The sequence below is a fragment of the Peromyscus maniculatus genome, chromosome 15 (assembly GCF_049852395.1).
Source record: "Peromyscus maniculatus bairdii isolate BWxNUB_F1_BW_parent chromosome 15, HU_Pman_BW_mat_3.1, whole genome shotgun sequence".
NCBI lineage: Eukaryota > Metazoa > Chordata > Mammalia > Rodentia > Cricetidae > Peromyscus > Peromyscus maniculatus.
This window is the reverse complement of record NC_134866.1, coordinates 76,822,659-76,838,119: the sequence shown is the minus strand read 5'-3', so window position 1 is coordinate 76,838,119 and position 15,461 is coordinate 76,822,659. Positions and strand designations below refer to the sequence as shown.

Sequence of the window (15,461 nt, the reverse complement as noted above, 5' to 3'; positions counted from 1 at the left end):
CAAGCTGTTGGTGACAGAGAAGTACATTCATCAGAACACCAATTTGGGGTGAGATTTCACTTGATCTGTATCTTTAAAATTGAATCTGTTCATTGCTTGTTGCCTTCTTAATCTAGTTATGAATGAAGTCTTACGAGGGCAGCCATCAGAAAAGAGATGAATGGTCTCTAAGTATGACGGCAAAAATGCCAGGTGTTTCACATCTATAAAAGCAAAACACCATAGACCAGTCCAGCTGATTAATCACACGCTACAAGGCCATGTTGCATTATTTGTGACTGCTTTCAAACATTTTCCAGAATGACAAATGATCAGAACAGTGAAAGTGTTTTGCTGCATCCTTGATCTATAACTAATGGAGCCTCTTCCATGTAACTAGAATGAATGGGTATAGCCATTGATCATAAAGGTCATACTCTCGAAGTGCCTGTGGGCTTTGTACGTATCGCATTGCTAGCTAGTTAAATAAATTAATAAAATAATCAACTATGGTTATAAGAAAACACTTCCTTCTACTTGGTATATTTTCTTAAGAAACTTAATCAAAGTTAATTTTAGTGTTCTGTGGGGGCAAGTAGATCTAGATTTGTAATCTGAAGCCAGGGCCATCAATTCATATATCTTTATATCTTTTATGTCCTCCAGAACTTTCTGTGGAAAAATAGAACTTTAAAATATAGAACATCAACCCAGCAGTCATGAGTCATGACTCACAGTCTGATTTTACCCTGTGACAGAAGTAAAACAGGCAGGGAGATACATGCCAATTCTATGGCTTTGGGACATACTGACCCTTTGTTTTCTTTTTAAGATAGGGTCTTACTATGTAGCCCTGGCTGGCCTAGAACTTGCTGTGTTGACCAAGCTGGTCTCAAACACACAGAGATCCACCTGTGTCTGCCTCCCTGGTGGGTTTGAAGGCATGGGCCACCACACCCAGCGCCATTCTTTCCCTTTTGTATCCAAGAAAACTTGCTAAGTAGCACTGTGTGTGGCCATACCATGAATCTACCCCATCACTTACAGATACAATACTATGGTTAGTATAGTATTATTATCCTTGTACTTCATACTGATCATAATTAAAGATCTTAAGAATGACAGCAAAACATTAATAACAGTAACATATCATATTAATGGAGCACTTACTGCCAACTGCTGTACGTGTCCAGACTGATTTCACTGCCATAAGCACACAAAGACAAGAGTGGCGTTACTCTGCTCTTACAGATGGGAAGTCTCCACGGAGGTGTCTGGAGATTGAATAAACAGACCGGGCACAGGAAGCCAGGCCTCTGGCTTGCACAGGTTTTATTGCCTTGAACTCTGTGCTCTCTGCAAATACAGTAGCATCTCAACACTCCAGGACCCCACCCTGAGCTACTTTTACTATTTGAAGCAAAGCGGAGACCATGGAAGCAAGAAAAGCCATTTCTGTCACTCAAAATAAAGGGAAGAGCCACCTGGGAGGGTTTGTGGATGATCCAGAGCCACCACTGCTGGGCTTTAGTTCTGTCTTTCCATCATTAGTGACTCATCCAGTCTGAACCTGTCAAATACTTGAGAAGTGTGACACTGACTAATGCTTCCATGTGATTAGTAAAGGAAATGGAGTAGAGTTTAATGTGGGAGAATTTAAAGGTCTCCCATGAAGGGGGAATCCATGCTTGCAGTGGGCTAATATTTATCTGTCTAGAACAATTCAAGTTCTAGCTAACTGAGATTTAGGGATAGAAGAGAAAGTACCTGCACTGGAACTCTTAAGGTATGAATACAGGAAATACCATGTTAAAATGCCTTTTTTGTTGTTGTTGTTTGTTTGTTTGACCAAGAAGGCAAGACTTGGTTGTAAGATGAATTGTTCATACTTGATAAATTTCTCAATTCTGTTCATTTTCTTCTAGATCATTCCTTTGATGGCCTCAAAAAATCCAAGCATGCCCCAACGTCCCTTGCTGTGGGCCAGCTCTCTGATGTGCTGAACGGGGGTGATGAAGTCTATGCTAACTGTATGGTGATTGATCAGGTAAGGCATGCTGAAGTGACCAGGGGTATTTGAACCACTCCCCCAATGAGAGAGAGGGGCGGGGGTATGGAGCTTCTTGCTTTTTTTGTGATCATTTAAGAATTCTAGCTTAAGCTCCTTCTCCCCAAGCGTTAGCTTGGGTTCTTTCTTGGGACACAGAATATCTTACCCCACCAAGGGGCACTGGAAGGGGCAGATCTTGAGAACAGCCAGGAGGAATGGGAAAGCTCTTTGGTGGGGCCAAACAGGAAATGGCAATGAGTGGCCAATAGCATTCACACAGATTTTCAATAAGTGCTCCTCCCGTCCTGTGTGTGTGGGGGGGAGGTGGGGGGACGGCAATGTATGTATTTAAATCTAACAGGCAGTGATGGGTAGGTGGATACCTGTTCCCAGCCCATCTTGTCTTAATGAGATTTTTTATTTTATTATGTAATCTCCATAATTTCAGCGAATTTTTTGAGTTTTTATTCCATCTTGTTCTAAGCTTCACTAGACAGATTATTGATCCTACTTTGATTTACCCCAACTATTATGAATGTTTCAAGTTTACATGGGAAACTGTCATTACAATGTTAAAAAATGCACTAAAATTGAAAAGAAAATCCCTCAAAGATGAACTTAGGATATAATTTTTGTTTATGACTATTTTACATAAAAGAAATACTGCTTTAATGATATGGAACAAATAAGAAAAGGAGAACGCAGACAGCCTAGTTCAATAAACACAGTAAAGGATTGCCAAGTTTATGCAGTTAGGACAGTCTCTTTCCTCCATCACCATGGCTGGCTTTTATATGGGTTCTGGGGATTAGAACTCAGGTCCTCAGCACTTTGCCAAGTGAAGTATCACCATAGCCCTTCCTGTTAGTCTTGGAGTCTCATTTGCTGCCTGGAGCATTTGCTGTTGGTTTTGGTTGTATAAATTATTAAGATGACGGCTGATGATGTAGGGCTCTAACAGTCCCGCTCACTCTGCCCTTCCCTGCCCTTCATCCCTTCACTCGTTGGTGCTGGGAATCGAATCCAGGGCTTTGAATTTGCTGGGCTGCTCTCTACCATGGAGCTCCTCCCGTCCGCTCTACAGCGGGGATGGCTCTCTTCATTTTCACTGTCTGTCCTGAGATGCGATGCCTTTGGACAACCACCCCTAATTCACAAGCACCTGCAAGCCGGTGTCTCAGAGAAGTGTTTTGATCAACCAGGGCTCTTTTCCATGCATGCAGCGTGGACTTCTGTTACCAGTGAGTATAGATAAGTCTCAGGTTTCCCTCTGACTTCCTGCTAGTCCCCTGCTTGTTCTTCCCAGGCCTTTCCTGCTCTCTGCTGGGTCTTCCACCATGAGCACAGTGTGGCTTGCTGGCTTTAGTGCTTGTTTTATGCACAGGTAATTTGAGGTTTGGACATTTAAACAAGATCTTCTAGTTATACAATGTCCTTTATGTAGTTTGATATGGTCTTCATCTAGTGATGTTTGTAGGGAAACTGAGGCTGACGTACTCACCATGAAGATTCTTATGGACTGTGTTTTGAGTACAGCTTGTTTTCTTTGGTGTTTTCTCGGGTATTTAACAACACACGCCCCCTCATTTTGAGGTAGTGATTCATAATGTGTTAAAAGGAGGCTCTGCTTAGTTTATAGGCAAGGCTTCTTCCTTTTGAGAATTATGGGCTAGTGGCAGAGGATCATGGGATAGGCCACGTGAACACAAACACATCATAAAGGAATTCTCTGGTTATATAAAGCACAAACGAGGAGAAAAAGATAAGTGTGGTGGAGATTATTTTTAAATTCTGTGGGTTTTGTTGATTTTAATTAAACCACTCTTTCCTGTTTTCATTCAGTATTTGTTCTCTTCCAATGTCCAGGTTGGCGATTTGGACATCAACTATATAAACATAGAGGGACTCTCTGCCCATACCAGCCCCAAATCCATGAGGCCTGAGGCTTGCAAGCACATCCTGCCTCCTGCCAGCAGTCCCTGTGGGCATCCGTTCAGTGAGGACAGTGAGGGGACAGCAGACACTGTGGCCCGTCAGCCCTGCACCTCCCCGGCCGGCTCCCACACTTCTCATCTGAACCTCTCTTTCGGGCTTCATGAATTTGAAAAGGAGCAGAGTCATCTCAAGAAAAGAAGGTGAGATGCTTCTTTCTGGAGAAAAAACGCAGGGAACTGGGAGAAAGGTGTCCTCGTCACTCTTTCTCTATATCAAGATGTTATTCCCTTTTATTTCCTGTGTATATCCATTTGAAAGGAGGGCAGTTAAGAAAGCCAACAAAAATGTAGTAGAGGAAAACCACAGCACTGAGTACGAGTAGATTGGTAGAAATGGAAAAGCCTGACATGACCATGTTTGTGACATGAATCAATGGCGGTGGAGAGAAGAGCGGTGGGTAACAGTTTGGAAAATTATCTGCATTGTCTCGTCACTTCTGTTTACCAGCAGACCAATCCATTAGTATTTGCAGCAGTAGGAAATAACTCAACTGGGGACTGGCTCTGTGGTTACACAGTCTTAAACTGTGCAAATGGAGTACTGTAGAGTTCAAGAAAATGAACTAAAGACAAGTGTGTATACATAATACGCACCTCAAAGGCATGAAGTTGAAAGAAGTAAGCTACACACAGATTTAATTTTTACAGAGTGCAGAATAAGACAATTTATTGCATATGTGCATAAACTATAAAGAGAAAGGAGAGAGCAGGGAGGGAAAATTCCCTAAATTCAAGACAGTTGCTGCTGCTCGTGAGAGAAGGCGAGCAGGCTGGATGGACCTTGCCTGGACTGGTGAGCATTTGTGTGTCAAGTTGGGTGGGCTCATCCAGGCTTTATTGTTTTCTGGTACACATGAAATAGCATTTTTAAAAATTACTCTTGTCATGATGACATGTATTTGTGTGTGTCCGTGCCTTCTGTGTCTCCATGTCCATTTTCTTTAGGAAATAAGCCAGTATCCACTTTCTCTAGAGGTTAATCTATTTTCTCTCATGTCCTAGCCCCATGATTCTGTGTTCATTTTCACGTGGGAAGTTATGAATCAAGGTGAACATAGCATGTACGCATGTGTCTGTAAGTGTTGGTCTCTAAATGAACATGCATGTAGATGAACAGATTCTCAGAAGAGCTATCGTTGATCCAGAAGAGACAGGGAGGGAATGAGTGTCCGTGGACACCATCCACTGGGTGTATTTTATATGGATCTACAGACTGTGGTTTTTTTAAAGTGCCAAGTATTGATGTTGAAGGGTATTTTGACTGCAAGTCCTAACATCCGCATCTTGGGTTTGTGTTTTATCTTACGGTTTTGTAGATGCTGGAGTGCGGTTATTTTAATTGCACTGTATGGTCTTTGGGGCTTTGAACCTTTGAACCTGTATACTGGGGATAAGAAGCCACCAGTGTAGGCCAGACACCATACAGTTCCGCTGTGTGTGATTTAATACATCCTGGCAGAATCTTTCGGGTCTGTTAAGTGCCCTTCAGATCTCAAGAAGTGGGTTGTTTAAAGAGATATTTGAGAAATATAAGGCAGAAAAAGTACAAATGGTTATCCTGGCCTTTTTATGAAAATATTCCCAGAGCTTCAAACTTGTGTTTTCATGTTCCTGTTGTAGAAAGTTTTAAACTTTTCCTTGCTACAGACAGAGTTTTTCCTCTTTAGAGTACCAGAAAAACTAAACCAGCACCCAGGAGACAGAAGTAGGAAGATTACGAGTTCAAGGTCAGCCTGGGCTACACAGCACTATCAAAATATGTACCTACCTATCCACCTGCCTACACACACACACACACACACACACACACACACACACACACACACACACACATGCACGCACGCACGGTTATTATTGAGAGGAGGAGCAGGAGCTATTCTGCTGAAAACACCCTTGGTCAAGTTGCTTCCATAGGCTAGCCCTCTCCTATGCATTCCCCCAGTCCTGAGAAATACAGGAATGGTGACGGGGTAGAAGGGAGGCTGGTGGCTGCAGATATTTCCTTTTAGCCTTGAGGTGACTGGAGTTCCCTCCTGTCAGTGGATGCTGTCATGGAGCGAATCACCTGATAAATAATAAACCATAGTGAAGTTTATTATGTGAACAATAGCACACGAGGCCAGGAACTGCTAATGAGAGGAATTTGGGGGCACATAGTCAAAACTGTGGATATAGGGACAAGGCTAACTAAAACAAATCCTACATTTCCTGAGGGTCACAGCAATGTTTAGTGGGGCAATGCACATTAATCCAGATGATGCAGCTCTCTGCCGACTCCATATCTGAACGTTACAGTAGGATTTCCCAACTTAGCAGGACAGCAGATGCTCCCAGAATCCATTCTGAATCCTATCCCTGTGCACGAAGGATGTGCAGGTTTGTAGAAAAGATGAGCAGGAAGCAGAAAAAAAGAATCACAGCCACACTAACCATTTTGGGAAGTGTGGGTTTCCCATGACATGCAAGCCAGTCTGCAGCCCTAGTAGGAAAGGATTGATAGTTGACTTGCTTTCCCTAAGGAGACAATGACAATTGTGATTAACATTGACCCTGTGACAGATGACTTGCAGTTAGGTTGTTCATTTTACAGTTCTTTCTCGGCTATAGTCAAGGTATTATAAAATGACTCTCTCTTTGGATCCTTTCAAACTGGGAAATGCAGAAGCCTATCCATGGTAACAGAAAAGTCAAAACGCTGGAGATTTCACATCAGTCTGAATGTCAACTGATGTCTTAGTTTCCGCTGCGTGTGGGTGCTTTTCAGCCACCCTGTTTCCCTCCATGGAAGTTTCCAAAGACCAAGTCATCTTCTGGGAGAGCTGGAGCCGAGGAGAGGTGAAGGTGTTGGGGGCTTCTAGTACCTCTCCTTCAGTGGTGTGCTGTGAGAGCGACTGTTGCCACAGAGGCATTGCCCGTGTGACTGGAATTCCCTGACACATCCTTCACACTCTGGAGTCTATCTATTTGTGAGTCTTTTCCTCCTCCGACTGTGTATCACAAACACCAACTTTCTGAAAAAAAACCCAACAATTTAGTATGTACAAGATGTAATGATTATATTGCTTAAAGTCCATAGCTCTTTTGAGAAAATAAAGGAAAAAATAAGCTATAAAACACCTATTTTAAAATATTAAATGACAAAAACTTAGGTGATAGGTAATAATCATTTGTTTCATTTAAAAACTTACACATCTCAGATGCCCTTCTGTTTCATCTGTTTTTTTTTTTTTTTTTTTTTTTTTTAAGTCACCTTTTCATCACCCGCCCCCCTTCTGGAATTTAAGCAGTTTTATGCAATGGCATATTGAATGTACTCTGGTATCTTCTAGTTTATGCTATTGTAAAGGAACATTCTGATCACAGCCCAGTGAATTGACCTCCCATCCCATTGATGGGATATGATTGTAAGGTGAGACTCTAGGCAACCTTGAGAATTCCGTCTGTGCTACTGTACCTTGGGCTAATTGCGTAGCAAAGAAGAATCACAGTCTAATTTGAATTAGATGGGAAAGAGAAATGAATGTTTTTCTAACGCTGAAAATAATGTAATATTGGAGCATCCATGGCCTCTGCATAGAGATAAACTTGTACTGTAACTGGAAGGCTGTGCACCTGCAGGCTGCCAGTGAGAGTCCATTTCACCAGAGCAGAGACCACAAGCTGCAAACATAGGCAGCAAGCTCTGATGAACCTGTTCTTCACTCTTAGATATTTGGTTTTTTTTTTTAAGTATGTTCAGAAACTACACAGAACCTTGAAATAGCTATATTTTACTATATCTCCAAACCAATAACATTTATCAGGACTATTTTCTTCACATCGAGTTTTGTTCTTCATATTGAAAAAAAAAAAAAAAAGAATCTAACAGACTCCAAGATATTTGAGTGTTGAAATAAGTGAAGTAGAAGTGTGCCTCCAATTCTCTTTTCTGCTTGGTGCTAAGGATAAGGCACTGAGTTCTTGGAAGAAGAACCTACCTTGGACCCCCCCCCACATACATACCATGACCACCTATGGCCATCCGTGACCACCCATGACCACCCATGGCCACCTATGGCCACCCACGGCCACTCATGATCACCCATGACCACCCACGGCCACCATGCTTGGTAGAATGGTTTAACCATGTAAATGTTATGAGGGACTGAACCTTGAAAGTTGGCAGTCACATTCTGTCCTTTGATGCTGTGGTTATAAAAGTTAAATAGGAAGAAAAAAACGTTAGAGTAGGCAGAATCTTTACTTCCTGCTGAGACAGAATCCTTAACAGTAAGTCTCTGAAAATGGCCATCTCATGTGGATGGCTTGAGGCTTCACATGCGGGTTCTCTCTGACCCTTGTCTTCTCCCCCTGAGGTGAGCTCTTCGCTGTCTCTTCTTACGCTCACCTCTGCCCTCCTGACTTTCCGGCTGAGGGGATGCCAACTGTATCTTCCCCGTGTCATTGGCCAGAGGCTGCGGTGCCAACCGCCCTGTGGGGCGGCATCGTTGGCACGTTCAGTATGTGAAGGATTGCTGTATAGGGCTGGTAATCATTAGGTTTGCAAAACAAAAATGGTGAGTTTGTCACCGTCAGACCCACTTTTGTGAAGTAATGGAAATGGTGGACCAGGCTATTTATTTAGGGCCACTAACCAGCTCCCAAATCATGACACAGAGACTTCTTATTAGTTCTGAATGCTCGGCCTTAGCTTAGCTCTTTTCTGGTGAGCAATTTTAACTTAACCTGTTTCTTCTGTTCATCTGTGTTTTGCCTCGGGGTGTTTCACCATCTTTCTTTCTGTATATCTTACTTTTACTGCTTCTCTATGTCTGTCTGTCTGGCGTCTGCCTGGCTTCTTGCCGGGGCATGTCCCTCATTCTCTCCTCCGCCTTCTCTCATTCTTCTTCCCTCTCCTGAGCTGCCTTTTTATTCTCTCTGCCCACCAGCCCCTCCTATCTCTCTACTGCCCAGCTATTGGCCATTCAGCTTCCTATGAGACCAATCAGGTGCCTTAGGCAGGCAAGGTGAAACAAATGCAACACACCTTTACATCACTAAACACACATCCTTACAGCATTAAACAAATGCAGCTTGAACAAAAGTAACATGCTTTTACACAGCTAAAGTAATATCTGCAGCATGAACAAATGTAATGCATCTTTGCCTAATTAAAATAATATTCTACAACAAAAGGGCTTTTGCCAGGTAGGAGTATCCATTTGGGGGACACATGAAATTTTGTTTAAAGAGCTGGTAAGAAGACTCAGCCGGTAAAGGTGCTTGCCACCAAGCATGACAACCTGAATTTGATCCCCAGGTCCCATATGACTCTTGCACATTGTTCCCTGACTTCCACAGGTGTGCAGGTGGCACACGCATGCACACACCCACCCACTTGTGCACACACAAAGAAGAGAATAAAAATTTTTGTTTAAAAAGAGATTCGGAGGGGGAAAAGTATAAAAAGCAGTGTCAGTGAGAAATTACATGGCCACCCATTACACTGGCCACCACACCAGTGAGAGAATCTGAACACAGAAAAACAAAAACCAGCATCTGTCTGACTGCTCACCGAGTGACTTATTTCATGCTCTAGTTCCAGCCTGGATGCCCTGGTTGCCGACAGTGAGGGGGAAGGGCATTCCGAGCCCCCCATCTGCTATGCGGTGGGCTCTCAGAGTTCCTCGAGAACCGGGCTTCCCAGTGGGGATGAACTGGATTCTTTCGAGGCCAACACGGAGCCAGACTGTAACATCTCCAGGACCGAGTCACTTTCTCTCTCAAGTACTCTGCATTCCAAGGTATTCTCCCTGGTGTTTGTTTGCTTGTTGTAAATGCACAGACCGTGTTCTCAATGCACCCATCTCTACCTACAGGACAGACTCTGTCTTCTGCCCCAAGAAAAAGTACTTGTATATATGTCGGGAGGGACTTGTGTGCTATCTGCTTTTTACCCTCCATGACTCCATTTCATCTGTACAACTGTTCCAGCAGTTGGTTGATGTTATTGACCCACAAGGAGTACCTGCCGTTTTTACATACTTGGGAAATGTTACTATTTCATATGATATCCCTGCTCCCCTTCCTGACACAGAGGGAGGAAAACTGGAGATGCTGGTTTCAGTGATTGAGTTTGTTTGCACATATAATCTTTAGCCTGGTCCAGGCAAGGAGGTAGATGATGTCACTAAGTCAGAGGTGACATCTGCTGGGCGTTCCTGGCTTCACAAGTTAATCGCCAATGGTATTCACTTTGCCATCTTGAAGTTTTACTCTTCTTGATAATTTTATGAGCTTCATGGGCTCACAGGGGCTCCCACAACCAGGGAGTCTGCATGGGACTAGCCTAGGCACTCTGCATACATGTTACAGTGGTATAGCTTGGTCCTCTTGTGTGACTCCTATCAGTGGGAACAGGGGCTGTTTCTGGCTCTTTTACAGGCTTTTGGGACCCGACTCATACTGGGTCGCTTTGCCCAGTCTTAATACAGAGGGAGGTACTTAGTCTTACTGAAACGTGATATGCCATGTTTTCTTGATACTCATGGGAGACCTGCCCTTTCCTAAACAGAAATGGAGGAGGAGTGGACTGGGGGCGGGGGGACAGAAGGGGGTGGATGGGAGGAAGGGACTGGGAGGAGAGGAGGGAGGGGAAACTGTGGCCAGGATATAAAATAAACAAATACATTTATTAAAAATAAGTACTTTAATTCAGTTTTTCAAGACAAACTCTTCTGTTTGTACATACATGTATGTTTTTTCTATTTGAGTGCTGTTATAATCCACTCATTTTCTTCTTAAATTGTATTCACTACTGTAAAACAATGTGTGAAATGCCAAGGTTCTACCAAGACCACGTTGGCTAGTAAGATGATGCCTTCCTTTCGCAGTATACCCTGTAATATACGAAATAACTTTATGTATGTGCAAAATACAGAGGTTTTTCTTCGCCCATCTAAGACATAAGCAGCACTTTTATTTTATGTTTTGAAAGGATTAGAGTTTTGTCTAGGTGGCCCCAGGTTGATCACATGTCATTACTCAAATTAAGATCTTTTAACCCCCATACTAGATCTCTTTCTCTCTGTAACCTGGAAGTCTATACTTATCTTTTGAACATCATATGATAAATCTGGGTAATAAGAATAGAAGTGTGGATGAATACTATTGAAGAAAGAAATGGCTATGGTTGTGAATGCTAGTACTAGCTAGTTTTGAGTTTTGAATATAATGTGCAAACCTTATCATTCCTTGGAATGAAACATAGCTCTTTGGAAACAGTTCCTAAAGAAGATTCTGTGCTGTACAGCGCAGCTTGTCTTGCCTCTGTAATTACCCAGCATAACGTCGCCAAAAGGGTTTGGACAGTTTTCAGAGCTCCATTGTCGTGAACAATGGTTGCTGTGCACAACTTCAGTGAAGACGATGGCATCTTGTGGGCTCCGCGGGCCCGCTCCCTGCTCAGGTTAGATACAGCTCGACATCCAGTGACTCAGTCTCTGGGCCCAGTGGGTGCTTCTAGAGAAGGCAGCTAAGCCAGGGCCCTTGGAAGCCGGGCGAGGCTTCGGTGATCAGCTTTGCTCCGAGCTCTTTAGCCAATGACTGCCAAGGAACCATGTGCTTTCACTTAGGAAGAATGGGCAGGACCAGCTTTCATGCAGGACAGTTTGTAATGGCTTAATTTCAGTAAAGGATTCTGCACCCCTTTCTCTTAACTCTCACCGTAAATGATACCTCAAAACTACATGGGCAGGATCAATGCTAAGGCCTCTGTGGAGTAGGAGTTAGACACCATAATGGCTCTAATGAATTCCTATTCCATATTCATCTAAAATTTCTGGACCATGTAAGAAAACCATGTTTTAATTACCTTGCCATCTTTCATTTTTATATATGTTGTAAACATAATAATAAAAATAACACGTAATTGGGAAACAGGAGCAAAAATGGTGGGTCATTTAAAAGAAATGATACTAAAGTCATATAAATCATAGATAGCATCAATCTGGGAAGTACAGATGGAAAGTCTATTAGACAGTGGGCCCAGATAAACAGGACTCACATGGACTTTCCCTAGAGGCTACAGCTAACGTTATAAACCTAAACAGCCATTTGAAAGCTTAAAACCTCTAATAATTGGATGTAGTTTTTTTCTCTACCTTCTAAAATTGCTTAAGGAAGGAAATCCAGTATAATATTTTGTTTAAATGCGGAAGTGTAAACTAACAAAAAAAGTAATAATCTGTGTAAAAAATAAATTAAAGCCACGGTTGAACATTCAGAGAAAAAGTCATGTGACTTAATTTTCTCATTTTTAACCAACTTGTTGGTATGGTACAATGGTATTCTTTTACATGTATAAGAACTATTCCACAAAGCTTAAGTTTATCCAAGCATTAGATAAAAAGGACAGCCCTAGAAAAACTTTGAGAGGCAAACAGAGCAAATAATTAATAAGATGATGTAAAAAAGAAATGTTCCCAGCTACATGGGAGACCTAGACAGACTAACCCAAGTTCAGTGCCAGCCTGGGCAACTCAGTGAGAGCATGTCTCAAAATGAGCAGCAGATCATGGGGCTGAGGATGTAGCTCTGTGACAGAGTGCCTCCCCAGCATGCACAAGGCCCTGGGTTCAGTTCCCAGGACAAATAAATAACTGCACAGATGAAATGCATGGGTTGGGGTTTTATTCGGTGATGGTGATTATGTGACGCTGCTGTCTTTCATAGGAGTCCCTGCTTTCGGGGATTCGCTCACGTTCATATTCCTGCTCATCACCCAAGATCTCTTCTGGAAAATCCCGGCTAGTGCGTGATTTCACAGTGTGCAGTTCCGGTGAAGGTAAGCCCTGTCTACCATCTGACTTTGAACTCATTCAGTTCCAGAGCAGATGAGTTTCAGTTCTGAGTCCACAACTGATTTTTCTAAGCAAAGTAAAATCCTTCCCTTGTTGGACACCAGCTGTTGTAGATTCAGTTTTGATAGAATTATACATACATGCCCACTTCTCTGTTGTTTAGTAAAGCATTGCTCTCAAGGATGCTACAAACAAGAATGGACTCCAGGTATATTACTGTGAGGGCCTTAGGATTTTACTGAAGTAAATTCTGAGAATTACTTTGGTCCTGTATATACAGTGCTGGGGGCCAGCTCCTCAGAGGCAGACCAGCAGGGCAGAGTGGAGTTGCTCCTTCCTCAGTTAGCCCAGGCCTTGGGAGAGTTGAAATAATACTGTGTTCACAATACCAGTAACTACATCTCAGCATTCAGAGAAAGAGCGGCAATGTAAGGAAGCAGAAATACAACGTTTATACGATAAACTCTTATGAAAACATAGTGTAGCTATAAGAAAAGATGCACATTGGAAGAGTGTGTTCAATTTTCAAAAGGGAATTCTGCTCTAAAAATAGAAAACGTACAAGCAATGTAGACTTCTACTGGGAGCTGCCCTCATCCAGTGCCCTCAATTTAAACTTGGCTTTGAAATGTAATTACTTCACATTTCCTGGGAACAGATTCTTGTGTAATAGGCTGATTTGGGAGTGTTCGTGTCTGTGTGAAATGCATAATAGTTTAATAAAAAAATAAACTTCAATACATCAGGCAATGCCCTTCTTTTCTCCTTGAGCCATCCAAAAGCAAGCTGCAGGTCTCAGTCAGGACTCTCAGCTCCCCCAGCATGCAGTGTTTAAGGCTCTTCCCTTTCCCTTTCTTCTCTTTCTTACTTTGTTCTGGCTTTACTGCTATTTTGCATCGTTGACATCATGTGGAACAATACTGGGACTTTAGACTTTGAGCTTGGAGATGCTCTTCCAGAGTGCTGACATGTGCTAAGTATCCCGGCAAGCTCTGCTGCATGAATAAGATAGACAGACGAGACATGAGCCACACAACCAGTGTTGCTTCGTGTTTATCCCTTTCTTCTGGGATGCATTATTAGCAGAGAAGGATGACTGGTTATTCATGCTTCTAAAAGTCCTCAGAGAGAATAAAAACGGATACAACAGCTAGTAGAAGTTAGACGTTTGCTCTGCATTTCCCTCTTCATTTCATGGGTTTTTCGTGGCTCTCCAAGACTGCTGTCAACTGTTGATTCAGGTAGCTTTAATGGCACCTTGACACCTTTTCATTAATAGACTAGCTGGTGACTTAGTTTCACACTATTGCTATTTGGAAAGCATACTTGAATCTTCCATTCAGTGTGCAGTATGGGTGCCTCACCATTAGCACGGTGGTTTCTCGGACCTGGAAGCTTTGAAATCAGTGACCTTGATGGTATAAAGGAAGTTGACTGTTAAGGAAAAAGTACCCTAAGTTATAAATTTTAAGTAAAAACTTAAATTTGAATTAGAAGGAATAAAAAGATGACATCAATTCCTTTGTTGCCCTTTTAGTCTATAAATAAAGTATTGTCTCTAAGCAGTGTATTTAAAGACAGGGCTATTTGAATGAAGTTTGAAAGCTTCCAGAAGGTAAGAATTAGAACCACGTGGTTTAGCTTGATACAATAAAACACACACACACACACACACACACACACACACACACACACACACACGGAAGGGGGAGGGAGGGAGGGAGGGAGGGATGGGAGAGAGGGAGGGAGGGAGGGAGGGAGGGAGAGAGAGAGAGAGAGAGAATGAGAATTGAGGATTCCAACGGACAGAAACTGTACAATTGCCAGCATCTCCACTGATACCATTTAAGGGGCAGTCACACTCATAGGGCTACAAAGGGTAATTTACCTCCTAATAGGAAGGAATAATTTTGACTGTGTCTATGTAACCAAAACCCAGGTGCGAAAACTTGTCTAGTTCAAGGACATATTCAAATATCTATTGTTTAGTTTGATAGAATGAATCAAAAGTAAATTGATATTAGTTTTGTTGTACTTCTCTCTTGATGAATTTTTGCATAATACTAAATTTTTCTCTATTTGAACAGAGACTAAGTCTCCATTTGCCCGGGGGTGGTGGTGGGGGTCATGCTTCCTTGTATGAGGCATAATGCAGATACTCAAAGTTAGGATGCATTTGTACTATTTTTAATTCTTTTTAAAACTTTTTATTAATTTGTCTATGTATGGAGGTGTTTTGCTAGCATGCATGTATGTGTGCCATGTGCATGTCTGGTGCCAGGGAGGCCAGAAGCGGGTATCAGATTCCCTGGAACTGGAGTTACAGGTGGTTGTGAGCCACCCTGTGGGTGCTGGGAATTGAACCCAGGTCCTCTAAAATTCTCTTCATTCTTTTTCACATCTTTTATTTATACTTAATTTATTTTGTATGTATAGTTATGTGCCTGAGTGTATGTGTGTGTGTGTACTACATGTGTACAGGTACCTGGACAGCAGTGAGCCACCCAATATGAGTGCTGGGAGCTAGAATCAAGTCCTCTGTGAAATCAGCAAATACTTTAACCACAGGGCCATCCCTCCAGCCCCTCTTTTCTAGTT

The 15,461-nt window shown here is 42.4% G+C and overlaps 1 protein-coding gene across 3 annotated transcripts in view; it reads left to right on the top strand.

Moving 5' to 3' along the window:
- Arhgef28 (Rho guanine nucleotide exchange factor 28) overlaps window positions 1-15,461 on the top strand; it is a 313,627-nt gene that overhangs the window by 212,167 nt on the left and 85,999 nt on the right. For all 3 annotated transcript variants that reach the window (XM_076552103.1, XM_016004227.3, XM_006985761.4), the window contains 4 exons: window positions 1,905-2,026; window positions 3,896-4,164; window positions 9,602-9,806; window positions 12,736-12,847. In XM_076552103.1, the coding sequence (XP_076408218.1) occupies window positions 1,905-2,026; window positions 3,896-4,164; window positions 9,602-9,806; window positions 12,736-12,847 (708 nt within the window). The remainder of the gene's footprint in view (window positions 1-1,904; window positions 2,027-3,895; window positions 4,165-9,601; window positions 9,807-12,735; window positions 12,848-15,461) is intronic.